The following is a 25,647-nucleotide window of genomic DNA, read 5'->3' as shown; positions in this document are numbered from 1 at the left end:
AACGTTCCTATCCACCCAGTAAGGTCAGCAGGCTAGTCTCTTTCATTTGTATATACTGAGTGCAACTTGTGAATTTAATTTTGTATTGTCAATTTGTTGTCTACTGTATTTAAACACGTACATGATGCTGCAACAACATTTCCCCATGGGGAACTATAAAGTCAGTAAAGTGTGTCAAACCAAGACTAGTGTGACATGAACGTGCCACATAGGGCTAGTTGTGTACCTGAACCCAGGAACCAATCACCCCCCTAGGAGGTCAATTGTTCCAGGGATTTGCTGTCCTCGTCAGAGGGTCTATGTGTGAGGCTCTGAAATCCAGGCTGCCTGGCTGCACACAACACCAGGGAGGAGGAAGGACAAACACTGGGCCCGGCCGGTGCATGATGCTGCTGACTCTGCACCATGGTTCCTCTGCCCCAGGGAACCCAACACTTAAGGCCACCGAGACCAATGGCAAGAATGCAAGGTATTCAGTGACACATTTCCGTAGCGTTATGTGGGTTCTCACCACTGCAGTACGGTATAAAAAGTGCAGCAAGTTAACACGACACCAATTTGAGAGCTCGGGGGAGAATGCCAACAGCCATCTGTTTTTCACTTTAAAAAAGACACTGTTTTGATTAGTGCACTTGATCTGTTTAATCATCTCAATACTGACACTGATATTCAGGGCAGGAAAGTGTTTTTATTTAACTAGGCAAGTCGGTTACGAACAAATTCTTATTTACAATGACGGCCAATACCAGACGACGCTGGGCCAATTGTGCGCCACCCTATGGGACTCCCAATCACAGCCGGATGTGATGCAGCCTGGATTCGAGCCATGTACTGCAGTGACGCCTCTTGCACTGAGATGCAGTGTCTTAGACCACTGTGCCACTCGGGAGCCCGAGTGTCTGACAATAATAATAATTTAATCTACCTAAAATGACTTAATCCAAGCAGAAATGGAATGCAATTACTATGTCATATTAGCTTCAGGGAGATTAGCCAATCGTGGATTATTCCTAAGCAGAAAATAAAATTGTGCAGAAACTGCAATATGGTGTAGACTATACTCCAGTGCTTTAGGCCCCAGTAAAAAAAAAATGTAAATAATGTCAAATCAGAAACATTTCACAGAGATGAGATTCACATTAGATAAAGTAATATAAGTTTGTGACTATATACACAGCCTGTCATTCTCCTTGAAACAGTTTCAACACTCCTTACATACATTTCTACTAAAAACATTTACCCCCCGAGGTGTAAACACGGATTAAATTGGAATGAGTTCATTGGAATGCCACATCGAAAAGTTTAATTGCTGAACTTGTGTATGGTCAATAGGGTGCAACTTTAATGCCAACTGTAAATTTGACAATAAAAGATAAAGTCCATGTTTAGGCACAAAGTAGAATAAACATCTATCAGAGAGTTGGGGGCTTTGTCTCTGAGAACAGTGCCCTCTGCTGTTACTCGAGTGGAGAGGAATAATGACAGACAGAGCCGTCACTATAATTCACTGCAATGCACAAAAACTGCATAATGCTAGTCTCGGACAACAACACAAGATGATGTCACCTTGCCCCGAGATGATGCCGCCTTGCCTCAAGATGCTAATTATGGAAGGGGGTTGATAAAGTCATCCATCACACTAACCCCTGTGAAATGCAACTATTTAAATATGTTTGCTGGAACTCAGTGTTGACAGTTTCCAAGCCAATGTGATTGGTCCTGTGTCTCCCTCAGCGTTTGGAGGTGAGCGTGAGGGTGGAGGAGACGCGGAAGATCTGAGGCAGCATGTTGCTCAACTGGTAGAACATCTCCTCCGATATACTCTGTCAATAAAACACAGACAGCAATCCTTAGTGAGCACGCATGGAACGGATGTCTTTCCAACAGAGTAGCCTAAACGGACACAAACGGCTTACATGCACAACATCAACTTGGGGGAAATTCTTAACATACTAATTCACAACATTTTTGTTGTTGTCGCTTATTTGTGTACAAGAGGTAACGACAACCTAAGCAGGAACCTTTAGCTCGGTGTCCCATTTCCTGTGGGATCAGTCAAGATGCTGTAATCATGTGTGCTCTGACAGCTATGGCTCTCATAGGGAACATGTTAGGTCACAACTCTTAACAGGCCTTCTAATAAGCATTTTACGAATTAACGTCTCTCACAACACTCGCATTTAGAGAGCATACAGTACGTGTCTCGTTTGAGGTGTAGAAAATGCTGTTTTAGAAGTTCTATTTTGAATGGTATCGGAGCGTAAGGCTGGCAGGTGTAAAAGCTGTTATAACCCTTGATGCTGGTCTTATCCCCTGAGCCTGTCAACATGTAAGCATAGTATAGGCAACCCAGTCTATAGGGATCCTCCCTCAGAACAATAGACTTATATAACTAACCTGTAACAGAGACACATTAATAAAGGGAATGGTTCTATAGAGAAATAAGAGCTCTCACCAAAACAAGTCATATAAATAATCCTACACACACATAGATAAATACAAACACACACACAACCAGTCAAAAGTTTGGACACACCTACTCATTCAAGGGTTTTTCTTTCTTAAAAAAAAAAAACAATTTTCTACATTGTAGAATAATAGTGAAGGAATCATGTTGAAAAAACAAAAAGTGTTAAATATAAATATATTTTATATTAGAGATTCTTCAAAGTAGCCTTGACAGCTTTGCACACTTGTGGCATTCTCTCAACTGGCTTCATGAGGTAGTCACCTGGAATGCATTTAAATTAACAGGTGTGCCTTGTTAAGTTAATTTGTCGAATTTCTTTCCTTCTTAATGTGTTTTTTGGCTACTACATGATTCCATGTGTTATTTCATAGTTTTGATGTCTTCACTATTATTCTACAATGTTCTAGAAAGTAGAAAATAGTAAAAATAAAGAAAAAGCCTGGAATGAGTAGGTGTCCAAACTTTTAACTAGTACTGTATATATTCTGCAATACAGTGCAAGCTAAGTCTGAGTCATCAAGGTTCCGGCCAGTTTACCAGCAGATCTATTCTTACCTGTGGAACTAGAAACTGAACAGTCCGTGAGATCCCTCCATCCCACGATGCCATCTCCATCATGAAACCTGCAGAGGGAAACATCTTAAGTCAGGACAGAGAGGTCTCAGAGGAGACACGAGGGGAAAATGCCACTGGTGCGTCTTACTATCTCACCTTTGACACATTTGAAGACCAGCTCGGCCCGCTTCAGGCACCACGGGATGGTCATCTCCTGCAGGTGAGAGAATAAGAGGAGTCAGTCAGACCACAGGATGGTGGAACACATTAATCCTCTGTCACCCTCACTGTACCCTTCTACTCTGCCTGCCTGACGTTGCCAAAAAGCATATTTTCATAAAGCATAAACATTTTCTCATTGCCTTCTATTGCTCCTTTGACGAACTATGCTGGTCATTATGTCACTGTACATATAAACTGAGCTGGGCAAAAGTACAATTTCTTCAGTTGGAAAAAGTACTGGAAAAGAAGAATCCCGACGGAAATGCTTTCAACTGAAAAAGAGACTGGTTCCTGCACCTTAGGAAGTGAGAATACTATACAGAATACATTCGTGAACACGCTCTTGCTTTGACTTGAGAGAAGACGTTTCATCAGGCATGTAGTGGCACGATAAGGAGAGGGCCCTCTCTGCACCGCAGTGAGGAGGTCTACATCAGGCAGCAGCTTGTTAAGAAATGGCTGTTCTCAGGTTCTGGGTTGCTCAATGTGGACTCAGGAGTGCTGCTGTCTTTCAATGCTATCGCTACCCTCCTCTGTGTGTACAGAGTGCTGTATACTCAGTTTGAGTAAACACAAATGTTCACGACTCTCTGCTTTTCCCTCATCCACTCCTGAATGGAGGAAATGCTAAGGAGAGTTCACAACCAGAGCTGAACAGGCCAGAACTCTGCCGAGGTTGCACTGAACAAACAAGCAGAGAGACGTGGAGGAGGAAGTAGAAATGAGAGACAGTATCAAAGGCTTGTGAATGTGCCATCGGGGAGGGTAGGAACATGTCAAGATGACACTGGGAATGGAGACAACAGACTGAATGAAGCCCACTGCACTGCAGACCTGGGTTCAAATACAAATACATATTTGATTATTTGTTTTTTAAATACTTATTTTCTGTGTATTTGAGTATTTTTAAATCTTGTGGCCTAAATCAACTACTTATATTGGAAGTATTTTAAAGTAATTTAAAATAATTTGAGATATTTGAAATAGCATCTGAACCCAGGTCTGCAGCACTGTTTAACTGCAGGCCAGGAGGGGCAAATCAGTTCCTAAGGCCTGAAATAACACCGTCATTACTCCGCTTTTCCTTCTTCCTCAGTCTTTTTCCATCCTTTTCTCCTTCCCCCACTAATCATCTAACCAAGGTACCAGGAGTGGTCAGTACAGTTCACTGGGTTTACACCATATAACTGTACAGTTAACTAATAAGTTATCAAAGCTCTTCACACAACCCTTTCCTATTAAACATCACCAACATGCTGGACCCCAAAAAACGATTTTGATTGGTGTTCATGAATGCAAAATGTAGCATAATGGTAACTGCTGGTGACCTGAACTTAAAACACTGTACGTGCATTATGCATCCGACTTCTGGGACCTCGAGGTAAATGATCTTCTCCTTTTACACACATAATATGAGGCTCTCTCTCACCTCTGACATGTCGTGGACCAGTAGCAGAGGGATGGTGATGGTGGTGATGTCATGAGTGCAGCAGACCTTGAGGATGTTGCGGAGGCCCATGATGGCAGGGTCCCGGGCCGTGATGTTGCCTGAGCGCACGTTGTCATCCACACACAGGTGGAACACTATGTGGACCTCAGACAGGTTGGAGTGGCGGGAGATGTAAAATTCACCTGAGACCATGACAGAAGAGAATTTAGGGAGTAAGATAAGGTATTAGAAATGACAGCCTATGACTTGTTTTTTTGTGTGTTCCCCCCCCCTCCCTCAATTTTCGTGATATCCAAATTGGTAGTTACAGTCTTGTCCCATCGCTGCAACTCCCGTACAGACTCGGCAGAGGCAAAGGTCGAGAACCACGTGTCCTTCGAAACACGACCCTGCCAAGCCGCACTGCTTCTTGACACACTGCTCGCTTAATCTGGAAGCAAGCCGCACCAATGTGTCGGAGGAAACACCGTACACCTGGTAACCGCGTCAGCGTGCCTGCGCCCGGCCTGCCAGAGGAGTCTCTAGAGCGCGATGGGACAAGGACATCTCGGCCGGCCAAGCCCTCTCCTAACCCGGGCGACGCTGGGCCAATTGTGCTTTGCACCATGGGTCTCCCGGTCGAGGTCGGCAGCAACACAGCCCGGGATCGAACCCGGATCTGTAGTGACGCCTCAAGCACTGCAGTGCCTACGACCACTGCGCCACTCGGGAGGCCCTATGAAAGCCTATTTCTAAACTAGGTAAGTCAGTTAAGAACAAATTATTTTTTACAATGACTGCCTAGGAACAGTGGGTTAACTTGCCTTGTTCAGGGGTAGAATGAAATTCGCTACACGCTATACTTGCTTGTTTTGCTTGTTTAGTCACAATCTGAAATAAGGCAAACTATTAGAATTTTAGCAACCAGGATATGGCAGAGCGTTTTCTGCATAGTGCATCTTTACGTAAAATGTTCACAATGTCAGGATTCATCCCTTAAAGAATTTGTCAAAACCATATATTCAGTCAACTTTACCTGGTAAGATATTGGAGGGATTCCTTTCCAAATTTTTGTTTTTATCTTCAGTATTAGTTCCATTCCTAGGAACCTCTGTCAAAAGGAAAACAAGAGATGAGTTAAGAATTTCCTGTATGGAAAACATGTGAGCAAACATGACCTTTCAGGAAGTAAATGACAATAGCAACAGAGGTCACAGGCCCATCCATATAAGGCCTGATAGCCAGGAGGACTGGTTCCATACTCAGCTCTCTGATAGCTCTCCACTTAAACAGCCATTCGATGGGGATTGTTATACGGATCTTGACAGAGGTTTCCGACAACACACGTTGGCAATGATGTCAAAAGAGCCTTGTCCTTCCTCCTGACATAATCCCTAACACATATGTCCAGTTTGCCCATATACTTTGCCCTTGTTCAAACATGACTTTACTGGGCCAGGATCTGACAGATGTATAAAATCGAGCTCACCGCCATGCAATCTCCATAGACAAACATTGGCAGTAGAAAGGCCTTACTGAAGAGCTCAGTGGCTTTCAACGTAGCACCGTCATAGGATGCCACCTTTCCAACAAGTCAGTTCGTCAAATTTCTGCCATGCTCGAGCTGCCCAGGTCAAATGTAAGTGCTGCTATTGTGAAGTGGAAACGTCTAGGAGTGGTAGTCCACACAAGCTCACAAAACGGGACCGCCGAGTGCTGAAGCGCGTAAAAATCGTCTGTTCTTGGTTGCAAAACTCATTACCAAGTTCGAAACTGCCTCTGGAAGCAATGTCAGCACAATAACTGTTCATCAGGAGCTTCATGAAATGGGTTTCCATGGCCAAGCAGCCACACACAAGCCTAAGATCACCATGCGCAATGCCAAGTGTCAATTTGAGTGGTGTAAGGCCCGCCGCCATTGGACCCTTTCCTGTTTCAGCATGGCAATTCCCCGTGCACAAAGCGAGGTCCATATATAAATGGTTTGTCAAGATCGGTGTGGAAGAACTTGACTGGCCAATAAGCAAGAGCGTTCCAAACCACTCTGCCAATAACAGCTAATTCTTAGTTTTCACCCTCCCCACTCAGACCACTCCCAGTTTTAGCAAAATTATTGCTTGAGAAATTGCCCTTTGCTAAGAAACTATTTTAGTTTGTTTTCATTTAAAATTCAAATAAATAATCACAGTAGGATAATTCAATTGTTACCCAGGAATTATTTGATTGAGATAAAAAACGGACGCATTGGACCTTCAAGGTCAACAACAAAAAAATGATTCAACCTTTATTTAACTAGGCAAGTCAGTTAAGAACAAATTCTTATTTATAATGACGGCCTAACCGGGCCAAATCCTAATGATGCTGGGCCAATTATGTGCCGCCCTATGGGACTCCCAATCACGGCCGGTTGTGATACAGCCTAGAATCGAACCAGTTCCTGTAGTGATGCCTCTAGCACTGAGATGCAGTGCCTTAGACCGCTGCACCACTCGGGAGCCCCATCATGAACTTGACCCAGTAGCAGGACACTTCAGTCAAAAACCTGTTTGCCTCTGCCAAGAGGCTAAAACTTGGCCGCAAGTGGATTTTCCCAGAAGACAATATCCCCAAGCACACATCAAAATCCAAAAAGAAATGGTTAATTGACCACAAAAAAAAATACATTTTTACTATTGCCATCTCAGTCTCTAGACTTGAACCCCATTAAAAGCCTGTGGTTTAATTGAAGAGGGAAGTCCATAAGAGCAGACGAAGGATATCAAGGATCTGGAAGGATTCTCTATGGAGGAATGGTCCAACATCCCTCCCAATGTGTTCACCTCGTAAAACAGTGCCGTTATCTTCGCATGGGGATGTATTGAAAGGTATTGAAAACAGGGGTGCCAATCATTTTCATCCCTGTTGTTGTGTGTGTGACTGACTCACCCGGCTGGACTTTGTGCTTGCTGCTCCTCTGAGCCCAGGCATAAAGCACCACCTGCTGGACCACCTCCAGCTGCTCCTCCAGCCGAGGGAAGTGGAAGTCTGTACACTCCTTAGATACTGTGGCAAAGTCTGGGGAACACACACAAACACATGATGAGGAGTCTTACAATCTCACAATGTTTATGAAGGTTAGGGGTTGGCGTATGTTCTGTGACAAAACCTTTATGAGCTATCGTCATGCTCAAACATCTAACTCACTGGTGTCCTCAAGCCAAACATCTTCATATGTGGTCATGGCAATAAGAAAGATTGAATTGATTCAGTAACAATAAATGGGTTTTACACTCTCATGTAACTAACAGGGCCTAACAGTGTGGTCTCCTGCTTAATGTTGACCACTGACCCTTGGCCCCTGACCTCTCACCTCTCTTGATGCCGCTATAGGAGTTGACCCGGTTGTCCACCAGCAGCACCAGGCCACACAGGGACGAGGAGTAGAGCGACAGAGCAGTCTGCAGCCGCCGCAGCTTGGTCCCGCTGCTTCCATGCCGACGGTGCTTACAGAAGTCCAGCACGTCTGCCCGCACCAGCCGCAGGTTGTGCATGGTCTTCAGCTGTGCACCTGGACGACACCGTCAAAATACATCAGAAACAAACAAAAATATACACTCAACACGTATGGGACGTCTTTATATTTTACGATGTCAGGAAGTATAAATCCAGTGGCTGTCATCAGGGTTCATTTTTATCATAGGCTTGTTGGACCAGGCAGCAGTGTTTCCATGGGGACACAGACAGTATAGTACCTAAGTGGATGGTGAAGCTCTCCTCCAGCTGTCGCTGCTCCTCATACAGCCTGGCCCCAGGCTCAGACTCCACTGTCAGCTGACTGGGCTGCACCTTGATCTCCTCACTGACAAACACAACCTCACACTGTAAAGGGCAGGGTTCACAAGATGACTAGCCTTGTCCCGGACCTGTGTCTGCCGTCTTGCCCACGCTAATGAGCATCGAAGTTGGCTTTACAGCACAAACAGATCTGGGACTGGAAGATGAGTGGACACAGGGCTACGAAGATAACCATCTGACGGGAGAGCATGGCACAATATGTTTTCGCCAAAGTGAACCATAAAATTAGGTTCCTGGCAAGAACCTCCAAATATCTGAACAAGAATGCAATGGGGACATTGGCAGGGGCTCTTGTTCAGTGCCACTTTGATTATGCAAGCTCTTCCTGGTACAATCGTGCCTCCAAGACATTAAAAAATTTATTAAAACAATTTAGTCATGATTATTCTTAAACTTCCAGCACACATCTTGACTACTCCCGCTTTGAAAGCCTTAGATGGCCTAAAGTGGAGGAGAGAGTGGCTCAGATAAAATTGTGTCTTGTACATAAGATTGTCCACAGTATGGTCCCCAGGTACTTATATAACTACATTAACTTAGTAAGGGATAACCATAACTATTCAACTAGAAGGAGTGAAACTGACATTGTTCCTTTTAGATTTAAAAGTGGTATAGGGGGGAAAAAAATGTATACTCGGCTGCCATTCTTTGGAATAATCTTCATAGTCATTTTTAAATGTATAACCTCCATAGGTTGTTTCAAGTTCTCACTGAAAAAAATAGCTAAATAGTAGCATGTCTCAAAAGTGAGTGGTAAGATTAAAGTAGGTGACAGGGAGGGAAATGTCCGTGATAGCATATGGTCTGCCTTTTTGGTGCCTGTTGTTTATTATATTGAGACTGTCTTGTGTATGTATGTATTAGAGGTCGACCGATTAATCGGAATGGCTGATTAATTATGGCCGATTTCAAGTTTTCATAACAATCGGAAATCGTTCATTTCGGTTTGGATGCTCGCTGTGTCAAGAAGCAGTATGGCTGGTTGGGTTGCGTATCGGAGGACGCATGACTTTCAACCTTCGTCTCTCCCGAGCCCGTACGGGAGTTGTAGCGATGAGACAAGATAGTAGCTACTACAACAATTGGATACCACGAAATTGGGGAGAAAAAGGAGTAAAATTCAAAACAATTTTTTTTTTTTATAAATAAAACTAGGCAAGTCAGTTAAGAACACATTCTTATTTTCAATGACGGCCTAGGAACGGTGGGTTAACTGCCTTGTTCAGGGGCAGAACGACAGATTTTCACCTTGTCAGCTCAGGGATTCAATCTTGCAACCTTACGGTTAACTAGTCCAACGCTCTAACCACCTGCCTCACGAGGAGCCCGCCTGTTACGCGAATGCAGTAAGAAGCCAAGGTAAGTTGCTAGCTAGCATTAAACTTAATCAATCATAATCACTAGTTATAACTACACATGGTTGATGATATTACTAGTTTATCTAGAGTGTCCTGCGTTGCATATAATCAATGCAGTGCGCATTCGCGAAAAAGGACTGTTGTTGCTCCAACGTGTACCTAACCATAAACACCAATGCCTTTCTTAAAATCAATACACAGAAGTATATATTTTTAAACCGGCATATTTAGCTAAAAGAAATCCAGGTTAGCAGGCAATATTAACCAGGTGAAATTGGGTCACTTCTCTTGCGTTCATTGCACGCAGAGTCAGGGTATATGCAACAGTTTGGGCCGCCTGGCTCATTGCGAAATAATTTGCCAAAATGTTACGTAATAATGACATAACATTGAAGGTTGTGCAATGTAACAGGAATATTTAGACTGATGGATGCCACCCGTTAGATAAAATACGGAACGGTTCAGTATTTCACTGAAAGAATAAACGTCTTGTTTTCGAGATGATAGTTTCCGGATTCGACCATATTAATGACCTAAGGCTCGTATTTCTGTGTGTTATTATATTATAATTAAGTCTATGATTTGATAGAGCAGTCTGAGCGATGGCTCAGCAGGCTCATAAGCATTCATTCAAACAGCACTTTCGTGCATTTTGCCAGCAGCTCTGCTGATTGACTTCAAGCCTATCAACTCCCAAAATTAGGCTGGTGTAATGATGTGACATGGCTAGCTAGTTAGCGGGGTGCGTGCTAATAGCGTTTCAAACGTCACTCGCTCTGAGACTTGGAGAAGTTGTTCCCCTTGCTCTGCATGGGTAACGATGCTTCGAGGGTGGCTGTTGTCGATGTGTTCCTGGTTCGAGCCCAGGTAGAAGCGAGGAGAGGGACGGAAGCTATACTGTTACACTGGCAATACTAAAGTGCCTATAAGAACATCCAATAGTCAAAGGTATATGAAATACAAATGGTATAGAAAGAAATAGTCCTATCTATAATAACTACAACCTAAAACTTCTTAACTGGGAATATTGAAAACTCATGTTAAAAGGAACCACCAGCTTTCATATGTTCTCATGTTTTGAGCAAGGAACTGAAACGTTAGCTTTCTTACATGGCACATATTGCACTTTTACTTTCTTCTCCAACACTTTGTTTTTGCATTATTTAAACCAAATTGAACATGTTTCATTATTTATTTGAGGCTAAATTGATTTTATTGACGTATTATATTAAGTTAAAATAAGTGTTAATTCAGTATTGTTGTAATTGTCATTATTACAAATACATTTTAAAAATCAGCCGATTAGTATGTATGTATGTATGTATGTATGTATGTATGTATGTATGTATGTATGTATGTATGTATGTATGTATGTATGTATGTATGTATGTATGTATGTATGCATGTATGCATGTATGCATGTATGTATGTATGTATGTATGTATGTATGTATGTATGTATGTATGTATGTATGTATGTATGTATGTATGTATATAGATATATATACTGTTTATATATTAATTATATGTGAGACAAGGAAGATGTACCTGTCCATAGTTGTTTATTAGGAACGGAAATTGTATTAATTATCAGATGTTGTGAAACAAACAACAATTGTGTCTGTCATTGTCTGTTGTCATTACAATCGCCGCCTAACCTTGTTGTATTTCACCTTCCCCTTTCCTTCTTCAAAAGGACCACGATGAAAATAAGCTGTTAAGCTTTATTGTGTTATCCTTGATGATTTTCTTAGATTGTATGTGGAGGCGTCAACATGTATGTATTTTACAAATTGTCAAATAAATTATATCAATCAAACCCCAGATGAGGTGCATTGGGACTGACGAACTGCACAAAAAAAGGAGTAAACCATATACAACAACAACATAAAATCAGCAAGGATGCTCTTTCAATGCCTCTTGAGCGTGCATTTGAAAGTGCTGCTGTGTGCAGATGTCATTCCACTGTGTCTGCAAGCTTTCTTTCCCATCCAAGCACTTAACCACCTGACTCGACTAGTCATTATCTTGATTTAACCAATGTTGCTTCACTGTGAGCCTTGAAAGTGTTAGTAGGATTTCAAGGAACAGAAAAAAACCTGCGGATTTGCACTCCCCTAAAAAGCTACTTGAGAGTAAGTACATTTCTGCACATATGCATTCACAAGCACGCAAACACACATATAGGCACCAACACTCTCTCTCTCTCTCTTACTTAATAGTGCTGTTATTGGGGTTCTGCATGTCCTGGTGCAGTTTGATCACCCACTCCTGATACTCCTGCTTCTGAATATGAGTCACCTGTTTCAGTTCATTGGCCCACTTGTTCTCCAGCACCTGACCAGAGAGAAGAATGACCAATCGTGAATATTCATGACTGTGTAGCTCTGTGCATAGAGCATTGCAATGCTTGTAGCTCAAACGGACAAACTGACTGGTTCTGTGTCTTACCTGCTGGGCATCGAAGTGTTGAGAGGCAACTGCATTTACATCCTGGTCAGTCATGGTCTTTCCCAGCTCCTGCATGACTTTGTCCATCTCTGCTGCCTGTCTGGGAGTTGAGAAAAACAGAACGCTAAACGCATTAGGCATTTGTTATACGAAACTAACTTCAACTACGATGACTTAATTGGCTCCTTTGCAATTGAGGACTTATCTCTATGATCATACCAACCTCTCTTGTAACTTATTCAGCTCCATGTCTCTCTCACTGATGAGCTCTGAGACGCTGACAAAGTAGTTGTGTTCCAGGTTGAGCAGGGTGTCAGAGGCCGGGGAATGGATGAGCTCGTGGTAAACATCTGCAAAGTCCTCATCCCAGCAGGGCTCCTCAGGACGAGCATGTTCCAGCGTTGTCTAAATAGGAACAAGGAAAAGAGGATGATGGCGTCTGGGAGTAACCTTTTGAGAGTAAAGGGAAATCACAGGAAGACATTGTTCAGTAGATCAGAGGAAATTGTAGGAAGTGAAAAAGTGAGTGACTGTGCTGTACGAAAGACCCGGGCAACAATTGTGAGTGGACAGTGTGAAAAGCAAGAGGCGATTCTCCTTAACGAACGTAATAGAGGGGAAGCTACGAGAGGGACCTTGTACTTGTGCCATATTTAGAATGGGCATAGAAAAGTTTAGAGTCTTCCTCTATTAATATAAGTCCAGGGATCTTTAGGCAGCAAACATGACATACATTAAAAAGACCTTCGCAGTTCCATCAAATACACTGGACAGCATCCGTGAGTATTTCTGCACTAGTGCATCAAAATGTTAATAGTTACCCTGTACACGTCACAGCAGTGAGCAACCAAGCTTTATTGGAGCGCCAGCCTTGTTAATTTTTACAAGTGCTTGAGCAAGTGGCAGGAGAATTAAGTCCAGAACTTTGAAGTGCATGAAGCCGATGAACTTGTCGACTTTAAAAGACAAAATAAATAGGGAAGATATTCTGTTTCAAAGGGAGTTTCCGCTTTCATCCATTTAAAGTAAAAGCCACCATGTCTAGTAATCTCTCTCATCAGATCACAGATGTTTTAATGATTTTAATGACGACGCAGGTCTTGCTTGTATAAAATTGATGAGCTGCAACTCAAAGACAAACACTACATCTTGGCAACTTTCGAGAACTTTTCGCAAATCTTTCCAATCTAATTTGATACATTGTTTCCGAAACTTAAGGAGCAGTCAACTGTCTGTGACTCACTGACTTTCTGTATCAATATAATGATCTATGACCACAACTCAGACACTGGGAGATAATTATATTATCAGGAGGCACAGTACGCAAACACTTCTCTAGCTCATCTTTCAGATAATTGGATTGTTCCATACAGAAAATAACATACGAATACAGATTGCACTGTAGTCTCATACATCCAACAGTGTCATCCACTTCTGTAATGTGAGGTGAACAACATGAGGAAATGAAAAATATATCTATAATTCGGCGGGTGCGACACTATCAGACAGAAGCGAGGGATCAGGGAGAAGAAGCGAGAGGACAGAAGCAGGGGCGGGGTTAGCTTTAGGGACAAACAAGTTAATATGAAAATATGCTTCTAAACATGGTCTTTGGTTTTGAGTTCTGCTTTTACCTCAGAGTAGGCCTTAGCCCATGTGTTTGTAAGCTGGTTGATGTCCACCTCTCCTGTTGTCAGTCTCTGTAGGGCCAACTCTGCTTCTCTGTCATAGTCCTGGATGGTTTCACTCTCAATAAAGGTGGACAGTGTGCTCTTCAGTTCTAAACCAAGATACATTAAATAATTAGTACCAAACGGTATGTTTGGATGAATAGAAGAGACAAAGTTTCATTTTATTTAGTTAAATGGAAATCTCACCACTCTCAACGAAGCAAGGTATTTTGTGCAGCAGCATAAGTCGTCCATGAAGGTCACTGACATTTTCTTGGACAGGGAATTGCAGGGGTACTTTGAGGACACAGACATTCCTCCCTGCCCTGAACTGAAATACAAACTCCTTCTCAGTGGTGGTGTTCACCTTTCCCTTGTTTTTCTTCATTTTCTCAGCTGAAAGAAGTTACAAACCAATTCAAATTAGAGTAGTGAGTATATGTAAGAACGCAATCACATCCTGTGTCATGTATACCAGATATGCATCTCAAACTATCATTTTGCCCCTTTCCAATCAGTGTGGAATTTCCTTCCTCTCGAACATATACGACAAAAAATTCCAAACAGTCCTTTTACTAGCAAGAATGTTGTCCGGGGACTTTGTTGTTATTCGGATGGAAATATGAGAGAAAATACCCACACGAAAGTGTTAATAACGCGACTTAAAACACGAGTGTCTCTGTGTGTGGCCATCATGGTTTGCTTGCTCATCACCTACGGCAGGTGCACAAGACGGAAGTGCATGCACGCATACTAACTGAAAGTCTTGCAGGTGTTTACATGGTTTTGCGCATGTGCCTTGTGGTAGAAACCTCAATGGCACCAGAGTTATGAAAAGTCGGTTTAATAATACTTTCCTTTGGATAATTCTTCTTTCATTTCAACCCTAATAAGAACAAACAGGGACAACCAGTACAGTAATCTGGCTTGTAGGGAAACTTTAAAAGTCTTTGCAGTGCTTTAATTCAGACTGTGCACCCAGAAAGCTTGTATCACAGTCTGATTTATTAGGCAAGCGATCATTCTCAATTTCTACAGAAATTATAGGCAGCAGATGCGACCCACTTGCTAACAACTGCACTAGGGTCAGACAGGCTTCCAGTGTAGATTAAGACCCCATGGAGCCGGCGCAAAATATGGCCTGGAAAACATAACACAATCTAGGGATGAGAAATGCGTCGTACTTCGAATTGTTGCATTATCCCAACTGTTACACCGAGAAGATTGAACGACTGATAAAAAACGAGTAGTCGTTCCATCTTCTCGGTGTAACAGTTGGATAATGGGACAATTCGGAGTACAACGTATTTCTCATTCTTAGATTGTGTTATCCAGGCCATATTTTGCGCCGGCTCTGCAGTATCTTAATCTACACAGGAAGCCTGTCCGACCCTAGGGCAGCTGTAAGCAACCGGGTCGGATCTGCTGGCTACAGAAGTAGCCTGGGGCCATTTAGTATCTATTGGAATTAGAATAATTTAGGTAACTACCAGGCTTGCATGGTAACAGATTATTGCTGACAGATACCTAGCTAGCTAATAAAAACAATAAGCATTAATGTGTTAGCCCCATTGGTCTCTTCAGCTAACGTTAGGTAATACACTAAATACAAAAGTATGTGGACACCAAATGAGTGGATTTGGCTATTTCAGCCACACCTGTTGCTGACAGATATATAAAATAGAGGACACAGCCATGCAATCTCCATAGACAATAGAATGGCCTTAATGAAGAGTTCAGTGACTTAACGTGACACTGTCATAGGATTCCACATTTCAAACAAATGTCTGCCCTGCTAGAGCTGCCCCGGTCAACTGTAAGTGCTGTTATTGTAAAGGGGAAATGTCTATGAACAACAACGGCTCAGCCGCGAAGTGGTAGGCCACACATGCTCACAGAATGGGACCACCAAGTGCTGAAGCATGTAGCGCATAACATCATCTGTCCTCGGGTTGCAACACTCACTATCGAATTCCAAACTGCCTCTGGAAGCAACGTCAGCACAAGAACTGTTTGAAAGGAAGTTTCATGAAATGGATTTCCATGGCTGAGTAGCCGCACACAAGCTTGAGATCACCATGTGCAATGCCAAGCGTCAGCTGGAGTGGTGTAAAGCTCGCCGCCATTGGACTCTGGAGAAGGGGAAACGTGTTCTCACCAATGAAAAATCACACTTCACTATCTGGTAGTCCGACGGATGAATCTGAGTTTGGCTGATGTCAGAAGAACGCTACCTGCCCCAATGCATAGTGCCAACTGTAAAGATTGGTGGAGGAATGGTCTGGTGCTGTTTTTCATGGTTCAGGCTAGGCCCCTTAGTTCCAGTTAAGGGAAATCTTAACGATACAGCATACATTCTAGACAATTCTGTGTTTCCAACTTTGTGGCAACAGTTTGGGGAAGGCCCTTTCCTGTTTCAGCATGACAATGCCCCTGCGGACAAAGCGAGGTCCATACAGAAATAGTTTGTTGAGATCGGTTTGGAAGAACTTGATTGGCCTGCATAGAGCCCTGACCTCAGCCCCATCGGACAACTTTAGGATGAATTGGAACGCCGACTGCGAGCCAGGCCAAATCGCCCAACATCAGTGAATACTCTTGTGGCTGAATGGAAGCAGGTCCCCGCTGAAATCTTCCATATCTAGTGGAAAGCCTTCCCAGAAGAGTGGAGGCTGTTATAGCAGCAATGGGGGGACCAACTCAATATTAATGCCCATGATTTTGGAATGAGATGTTCGACAAGCAGGTGTCCACATACTTTTGGTCATGTATTGTATATAGTCATGATGCGTCAGGTTACGTAACTAAAGCTTTCGCTAGTTAGCAATAGTAGCTAACATTGCAGTGATCGGTGCCTAGCTTAGTGCAACCAATAACAACAATATTGACACTAATCATACTGCAGCCGTGATACATTTGTTTCAGAAGAATAAAGATGGGAGAAGTCTAGTTTTACCTGTACATTAGTATTTTGAGGATGTAAACTGACGCCCGTGTAAGTGTCCTTGTTTGGACAATCATCTGACTGACACAACTGAGCAAGCTGGGCTTTTGAAATACAACTTTCGTCGTATTGTATTTTTTTTTTGTAAATGTAGGACACACAAGTGGAACCATATGGAGTTTTATATCTTATTAGTCGAATAATGGTTTTCCATTGTCATTAACAGTAAGGTTATATATTTCAACATTTTGTCAACGTACACAAAAAAAGAACGAATCACCTAAACAGAAACACAATAGAGATGTGCCAGATTCCGTTTGTCGCTGGATAGCTTGAAATAAGTAATCAAGTACTTATTTCAATGTGGTCGTTTAGCTAAGTTATTTAGTATTCATTTGTTATAGTTTGTACACTGTTAAGATACTTGAGACACGTCATTTAGCAACTAACGTTAGCAAGCTATACAGTTATCAGTTCTCTGTGTCTGACTTTAGTATGGAGCTGCGGCTCTGAGAATTGTTTCTTCATCCTATGTAATGTATTCCCAGTGAAATTGCTAATGTTTCTTTCCCTCCTGTTCAGAGAAATTAGTCATTGAAGTTAGGTTATAATGTCCCATACTACATCCTGACCACTAGATGGTACTGTTCCTGCCATTAGGTAAAACAAGTTTAAAGATCCCCCTCAATGTTAAAGGGATAGTTCCCCCAAATTTCAAAATTACATTTATTTCCTTACCCTGTAAGCAGTCTATGGACAAGGTATGACAGCAACATGCTTTGGTTTTATTGGCCACAAAGGGATAGTTCACCCATACAAAATGACATTGTTTTTCTTACCCTGTAAGCAGTTTATGGACCAGGTATGACAGCCACCATGCAAGTCAATGGTGCCAATATTAGCATTTTCACGCTTCATGTTCGAATTATCCTAAAGTATCTCAAATTGATTACAACTCAATGATGCTACTTATAGATTTTTGGGGATATGAAGTGTGAAAAATGCTAATATAGGTACCAATGACTTGCATTGGATTTGTGCCACAAATGCTAAAAAGTTATCATTTAAAACAAGGAGCAGGTTGACTAAACCAAAGCATGATTGCTGTCATACCTGGTTCATAAACTGCTTACAGAGTAAGAAAAACAATGTCCTTTTGTATGGGTGAACTATCCCTTTAACATTGGGGGATCAGAAGCTGGTAATATCAGGATGTAGGATGGGACATAAACCTAACAACGTCAATCACTAATTTCTCTGAACGGGGGAGAAAACACCAAATTCACTGAGAACAGTACTCTGAGCCGCAGCTCTATACTAGGCTACTTGTCAGAGATAGAGAACTGATATTGTATACTCGTTGTTGGGTTGGGATTGGTGTGGGGGGGTCCATGGGTGGCTTTTGACCTTTCCTTTGGATACCTCATGCCTAACACATTGCTATAAAAAAGTTTTGTCCAGCTCGGATGTTAGGTACTTTATTTAATATTATATGCATCCTATAAATTAAAACTGCCAATTTGGGTGCAATCAATAAACGTAATTTCTCAGATAAAAGTATATTTCAACATAATAATGTAGCAGAAATGCTCATTTGATCAGTTTCTAATTACAGAAATGATTTCAGAACAAACTGAGATCGTGGGTGTCATGGCTTGCTGAAATGACATAGCACGACCCAGCCGCAAAGACTATGATAACTGTTTCATTTGAGTGTGATGAATGAGGACTATTTGCTCTTGTCAACAGAGCCAAGAACCAATTAAATCACTCGGACTTGAGGGGGATGATGATGATGAGGATGATGATGATACCAACTGTTACAGAATGTCAAAGCCCCAGGTTTTGGATTATTATTATTTTTGTACAATCAGATGAAGATTTTGCCTGTATGAAAGGACCTCCCAGCAATAAAGATTGGGTCCTTGTCAAAGAACCACAGAGAGACAAGAGACAGTGTCAATCAAGCTAATCTTTCAGTTAGGATTCAAAGAATGTAGGCCTATAAATTGTATTTTGATTTTTTAAAATGTTTTAAATAAAAACGCTACATGTTTTGTAGGTGTCACAAAGAAAAACATCTTCACACACTGCCAACAAGTTAGGCACTATTTTGATCAGTGAATCCATCCGTGCAACATGGATCTTCATAGGGAAAATCATAGCCATGCTAGCGCAACAATGTTGGAGAACTGCAAATTGGTAGTGCACACACTTTGTACATTTATTGAGAACTAGTTTTTTAAGATTCCGGTACTCCACAGCATCTGATGAAGAGGGACACTTTATGGGAACATGACATCTATCTATACAGTAAGTGACTCCATGGAAGAAACCCATATTCATAGAACTCTTCCTCGTAGTTGTCTTGAGCAGCAGCATCAGGGACCTTGATGTAACTGTCAGTTCACACATAGCATTGCAGACGTTGTGGACTATTCTACATACAGTCGGTTCACTTACAGCACAAACATCTAGATGCCAAAAACCTCAAGGTGATCAGAACTTGTAGGGAAGGACAGATGGACTTCCCATGAAGAGAGTCAGCTAAAAGCCTTGGCTCAAGCAAACAAATAATGTCAGTTGCAATTTCTTTGTACATACGGAAATGTTCATGGAAATTGATTTCATCAAAATCCTTCCGTGGGTTACTCCTGTCTATAACCACCTTTCTGTCTGGCCTTGGTGGTGCTCTTTGATCATCATTGAAATAGTCCAGGTAATCCATTCTCCTCCATTGCCAAGGTCAACCTGGCGGCCAACATCCGTTAATCTGAAGTTAAGCCTGCCTCTGGCCAGGTTTCATTTAAGCCTTCACTTAGATCTAGATGAACTCTAATTGTCCTTCTGGAAATCAGACTTTTTCAATCTAGACTAGGGCAAGCCTGAGACTATTTTAAACCATGTCTGAGAAATGCAATTTCAGTTAGCCCAGTTTAAAAGTGCAATTTAGCCTAGGATTAGGCTTAATCTGTTTCCACCAAACCACCCATCAGAGCATGACCAGATTTTTGATGAGGAGGATTAGAGCAATGAGGAGTTCACTGCAAAGAAGGTGGGAAATGGGGAAGAAAACCAAAACAGTTCAGCCTCTAAGAAAGCAGATGAAAAGAGGCCTAAAAACACTGAAGAATAAAGAAAGGGACACTTCAAAGTCTTCAATGTTTTTAGTAAAACAGCATACTAGTACCGATAGATGTGCTTGGCTGTGGCTTCTGTGCTAGTGGTAAGATGTTAGTGGTAAGGTTTCATAAATGAGCTCTTCAATGATTCATTTGACAATTTAGTTATTTATCTATCTATTTTTAGCTTTACACATACCTTATTTAGTGACAAAAATAACAGAAGTCACTTTCAGTGAATGGAAGTCTTATTTTTCTCAGTTGGCATTTGTAACTCTTGTCATGGTAGTCAAACATACAGCATGTGTTGTTGTAGCCTCGGCTTACTATACTCTCAATATACAGTATCTATGGAAACCTGAACTGTGTTCTGATGCCCCTTTGGCTTAGAGGGATAAGCTTGTTTGACGGCCCTGTTTGTGAGCCAGTTGTTTGTGTCTGTAGTGGAACTCTACAAGCATTTGGCACCTTAGAAGGGCTCTGTTTGGAGTTACAGGGACTAAAGCAGGTTTTGATTTCACAATCCATAGACAAGACACATATTAAAGATGCATGCTGTGTCCATTACAGGTATTTAACTGATTTTCTTACACGTCTCTCCATCCCGGATGACAGCTTTTCAGCCACAAATCGCACATAGACTGAACTTAACAATCTCAGGTAGCCTAGCCACTATTATTGGGATGTATAGCCACTCCTGTGTTATTGTCATACTTAATTTATTGTAGTGACTGCATGATAAGCATTACAGGTGTTTCACTGAATTCAATCAGGAATTATCTTGATTGGGTATACTGTATCTGGTGACAACTGCAAGGATATTGATTTCATCAGTGGAATTGTTCAGTAGCTTATTGGACTGTTGGCTGATGATGAGTAAACACATCAGTGACAATCAGATCATTTCCTGATAACAACAGACGTGAAGATGTATGGAAAAAAAAGTCACAGCAGGCATAGCCTACCATTGTAGAAATGACCTTGTAGGCTACAGTTACTGTACATGCCAAGTGACAAAAAAATCCCTTTCTTATTTGGGTCATTCTTTATAATACGTTTATGACCTTGGGGCCTCGGGGAAGGACACTACCTGGTCCAAATCCGATACAGTTGAAGTCGGAAGTTTACATACACCTTAGCCAAATACATTTAAACTCGGTTTTTCACAATTCTAGAAAAAGTCCTTGTCTTAGGTCAGTTTGGATCACCACTTTATTTTAGGAATGTGAAATGTCAGAATAATAGTAGAGATAATTATTTATTTCAGCTTTTATTTATTTCATCACATTCCCAGTGGGTCAGAAGTTTACATACACTCAATTAGTATTTGGTAGCATTGCCTTTAAATTGTTTAACTTGGGTCAAACATTTTGGGTAGCCTTCCACAAGCTTCCCACAATAAGTTGGGTGAATTTTGGCACATTCCTCCTGATAGAGCTGGTGTAACTGAGTCAGGTTTGTAGGCCTCCTTGCTCGCACACGCTTTTTCAGTTCTGCCCACATATTTTCTATGGGATTGAGGTCAGGGCTTTGTGATGGCCACTCCAATACCTTGACTTTGTTGTCCTTAAGCCATTTTGCCACAAATTTGGAAGTATGCTTGGGGCCATTGTCCATTTGGAAGACCCATTTGCAACCAAGCTGATGTCTTGAGATGTAGCTTCAATATATCCACATAATTTTCCTCCCTCATGAGGCCATCTATTTTGTGAAGTACACCAGTCCCTCCTGCAGCATGATGTTGCCACCCCGTGCGTCAGATGTTGCCACCCCGTGCGTCACTGTTGGGATGGTGTTCTTCTGCTTGCACGCCTCCCCCTTTTTCCTCCAAACATCACGATGGGTATTATGGCCAAACAGTTATTTTTTGTTTCATCAGACTAGAGGACATTTCTCCAAAAAGTACAATCTTTTTTCCCCATGTGCAGTTGCAAACCGTAGTCTGGCTTTTTTCCTCCAGCATCTTCACAAGGTCCTTTGCTATTGTTCTGGGATTGATTTGCACTTTTCGCACCAAACGACGTTAATCTCTAGGAGACAGAACGTGTCTCCTTCCTGAGCGGTATGACAGCTGCGTGATCCATTGGTGTTTATACTTGTGTACTATTGTTTGTACAAATGAACATGATGTCTGAAGTCAATTAGCCTAATGTGGCTTCTGACTAAATGATGTCAATTAGCCTATCAGAAGTTTCTGAAGCCATAATATCATTTTCTGGAAATTTCCAAGCTCGTCCAGACAATTTAGTCTATATAACCTTCTGAGCCACTGGAATTGTGATACAATCTGTCTGTAAACAATTGTTGGAATAATAACTTGTGTCATGTGTAACAGTATAGACTTAACTTCTGTTCCATCGCCCCGACCTGGGCACGAACCAGGGATGCTCTGCGCACGTCAACAGTCACCCTCGAAGCATCGTTAACTATCGCTCCACAAAAGCCGCAGGAACCACTACTTCAAGGTCTCACAGCAAGTGACGTTACCAGTTGAAACGCCACTAGAGCGCACCACCATTTATCGCTAGCCATTTCACATCGGCTACACATGCACAAAGTAAATGGCATAACCAACTTGCACAAACTATAGTTTGTTTCCAAGAAATGTTTCCAACCTAAGTGTATGTAAACTTCCGACTTCAACTGTAACACCAAAAGGATTCATGGCATCGACCGGAATTAGAACAAATAGACGTTAGGGAATTAATGTAACTGTGACGCCATCAGATCAGTCATGTTTGGGGTAATGAGACATCCCCCTGGTTACGGAGAGAGCGCCATAGAGCGACACCGCTGAAGCGAGGGAGGCACACCCCCTCTCCACAGCTCAGCTACATTGACGCAGCGGGACCCGTCCTCACGTTATCAGCATTGGTCAACCATGACCGTCACAGCACAGTAATATGTTAGATTTTTACCATAAGAGTAGATAGACTATGATAAACCATGAGTGCGACTAATAGATCCACGGAGAAGAGGTTAGTAGGCTATTCGTAGCAGATGGGGACAACATGTTTTTTCATGTTATGTTGATTGACTATAATTACATGTCCGATTTTTACATGACATATTTGTAATAGCAATGTGAAATTGCAATAATATCCTAATAGTCTAGCCTTGGCCTACTCTGTTGTAGAAGTGGTGGCAGGTGTTGGAAAAATATAATCATAGCCCAAAAAATGACGTGTAATAGAAGTTATGAACAAGAATGAGCCCATTTAGAAAGGAATGGAGAAAGGTGGGTAATGTTTTTATTTTGAAGCAGGTCTTTGCCAGTGGGGGTCAGTGGTTTACAACAGATCCAGGCTCCCTGCCCGTAGGAGCTGTAGAGATTAGGCTATTATATATATATACCTCAGCCTACACAAACCAAGAAAAGGGCATCCTTTCTAGAATAAAAAAAAAAACGAATTGGAAAACCTTTAGTTTCTCTGAGGTAAACGAGGCTGTTAAAACACCTAACATAAATATGTTATATCACAGGACATTATGTATTTCTGCCCTCACCCCCAATGGACATTTATCATTGTTACCATTGTAAATATGTATTTTATTATTTGTATTATTATTTCATCCACTTCTCTTTAAACTTCACTTTTGGAGCTCGGAGTTTAAGATTTTCACGTTACTCTGCTATTACATCTGTGACCTTGTGCATTTGACTAATAAACTCTAATCTAATTAGTTTTTTACAGGAATGCAATGACGAAGAAGTTGGAAAATCTGATAAAGGAGAGGAATAATGTTTCCCTACCACTGCTAAAAAAGGTAGGACAAAAACACTGTCAGAAATGCACAGGGGTGTTTTCCAGATATTTGGCCTGTGAGCCTGCCATTACTCTTTTCAATACAGTAGGTCCTTATGTGTGCTCAAAGTACCCTAAAGCGATGGTGTTATTTCCAAAGGTCCCATTAGCTATGTTTACTTAGACTGAGCCACTGTAAAAAAAATACAAAAATGTGGCTTGATTTTGATAGAGAAATGAGAAGGAGCTAATATTATTCACCTCCTTTCCATAAGCAGCTCTTTAGATCAGGAGGTTAGGAGAGGGAGGGAGGCGCTGTGGTGTGTGCAGCAGTCAATTTGGCCCACGCCCATTTAGTAGCCATTAAACAAATGTTTAGACTCATTGTGTGGGCTCAGTGGGCTGATTTATTCATGAACACATTCTTCCCTTGTGCCTGCGGAGTCTTGGCCCTTTGGGCTGGAAGACAGGTTGCTGGACCGTTGTGAACTCCACACTCACTGAGCATGTACTATTAGAAATACCGACTGCCCACCAGCTGATTCTCGCCTCTGCCCTCTCTTTAACCTGTTTACTGTCAACAGAGTAAACCAGACCCGTGTCACAAACCCGGTTAATTACATGGTCATGGAACTCTTATTAAAAAAATCACATTGATCTAAAGGAAAATGTGAGGTGTACCCTGCGTGCATCCATACGCCTGTACGACGAAACTGAGACTTGTTCTAAAGTAAGGAACATTTGGATCATTCAAATCTGGGCCACATTATTGGTGCAGCATAGCATTCTACAGTGGTTCAATAGAGGGCTCTCTAAGCTTTCTTAGTGTTGAGAGCTCCAGCAGCGCAGGTAGGACCCTGACCTGACTCCCCTACTGACCCATTCACCTGGACCTCAGGGAGATTGCATGCGGGCCATGCAGCTCATCTCAACACCAGGCCAAGTTCCACTCTGGTTCCACTCTCTGCTGATTAAGTTTTCATACAGGCCACCACTGCAATGGGAATTGACAGTCACCTGCAGGCAGAAATGACTAATTCTCTTTGAAGTGAGACAGAACAGGAAGTGTCTTCCATGCTACCTGGGACTGGGTCTATTAATAACTACCTCAACAGAATGTCAGTGTGAAATGAGGCTAAAAAAGAAGGAATGGAAGATCGAATGAGAAAAATGGCTTAAGACAAGGTAGCTTATGAAGTATGACGGGGCTCTTTTGGATGGACAATGGTTAGAGGTGGTTAAGAATTCCTTGTTGGTCGTTTCAATCAGCACAGAAATGACACGTAGTCAGATTGTGATAATGTGGAAAAACAGTGCAAATGTTCTCTGAAATGACATGAGCACCCACAAACAAAGATAAATGACCCAGTCCAAAGGCACAACAGAAATATGGAAACTTCAATATGCTACTACAGTCAAGTCCTTTAACATTGTCAACCATGAATAATGTCAATCATCTCATTTTAGTCATGTAAATCTAATTGTAGCACGGTGGCAGCGGTGCCCTTCCCTGACCTTTTTCCCAGAGTAGTGCTTTGAACTTAACATTACAGCCTCAGGCTAGGATGTTTTATTAGTCGGCATTGACACTGTCAGCGTTTGTCTGAAGAATGTTTGACTTCATTCAGAGAGAGACATAAAAAAGTTGATAATAAGAACCTCTTGTACATAATGAGAAATGTTCAACAAGAACTGTTGCAAAAGAAAACAGTTATATCTTTTGAGCTTTTTAGCAGAGGCTGGTTGACTTTCAGGTTCTTTTATCGACTGGTGATGTTGTTGTTGCTGGTCTCTGTAGGCAGCCTTGGAAACCCACTGCGGCATCACAAGACACAGAGGCATGAAGT

At 41.9% G+C, this 25,647-nt stretch overlaps 2 protein-coding genes across 2 annotated transcripts in view; one reads left to right on the top strand and one right to left on the bottom strand.

Moving 5' to 3' along the window:
* Nucleotides 1-1,280: 1,280 nt before the first annotated feature.
* Nucleotides 1,281-17,032, bottom strand: lg02h12orf4 (linkage group 02 C12orf4 homolog). The gene is made up of 14 exons (XM_046311186.1): nt 16,945-17,032; nt 14,196-14,384; nt 13,953-14,098; nt 12,542-12,723; nt 12,319-12,418; nt 12,083-12,204; nt 8,408-8,514; nt 8,026-8,223; nt 7,602-7,730; nt 5,713-5,787; nt 4,677-4,879; nt 3,182-3,239; nt 3,026-3,093; nt 1,281-1,823 (listed from the first exon to the last, which is right to left on the bottom strand). Exons 2-14 carry the CDS (start codon nt 14,374-14,376, stop codon nt 1,731-1,733), a joined length of 1,662 nt encoding a protein of 553 aa, XP_046167142.1. The 5' UTR covers nt 14,377-14,384; nt 16,945-17,032; the 3' UTR covers nt 1,281-1,730.
* A 5,933-nt stretch (nt 17,033-22,965) lies between these two features.
* dyrk4 (dual-specificity tyrosine-(Y)-phosphorylation regulated kinase 4) overlaps nt 22,966-25,647 on the top strand; it is a 35,710-nt gene continuing 33,028 nt past the window's right edge. Inside the window, exons 1-2 of the mRNA XM_046294639.1 lie at nt 22,966-23,032; nt 23,750-23,822. Of these exons, the coding sequence (XP_046150595.1) occupies nt 23,001-23,032; nt 23,750-23,822 (105 nt within the window). The 5' untranslated portion in view covers nt 22,966-23,000. The remainder of the gene's footprint in view (nt 23,033-23,749; nt 23,823-25,647) is intronic.

Source organism: Oncorhynchus gorbuscha, linkage group LG02 (assembly GCF_021184085.1).
Source record: "Oncorhynchus gorbuscha isolate QuinsamMale2020 ecotype Even-year linkage group LG02, OgorEven_v1.0, whole genome shotgun sequence".
In the NCBI taxonomy this organism is placed as follows: domain Eukaryota; kingdom Metazoa; phylum Chordata; class Actinopteri; order Salmoniformes; family Salmonidae; genus Oncorhynchus; species Oncorhynchus gorbuscha.
The sequence above is the reverse complement of the archived record's forward strand: the minus strand, read 5'-3'. Positions and strand labels throughout refer to the sequence as shown.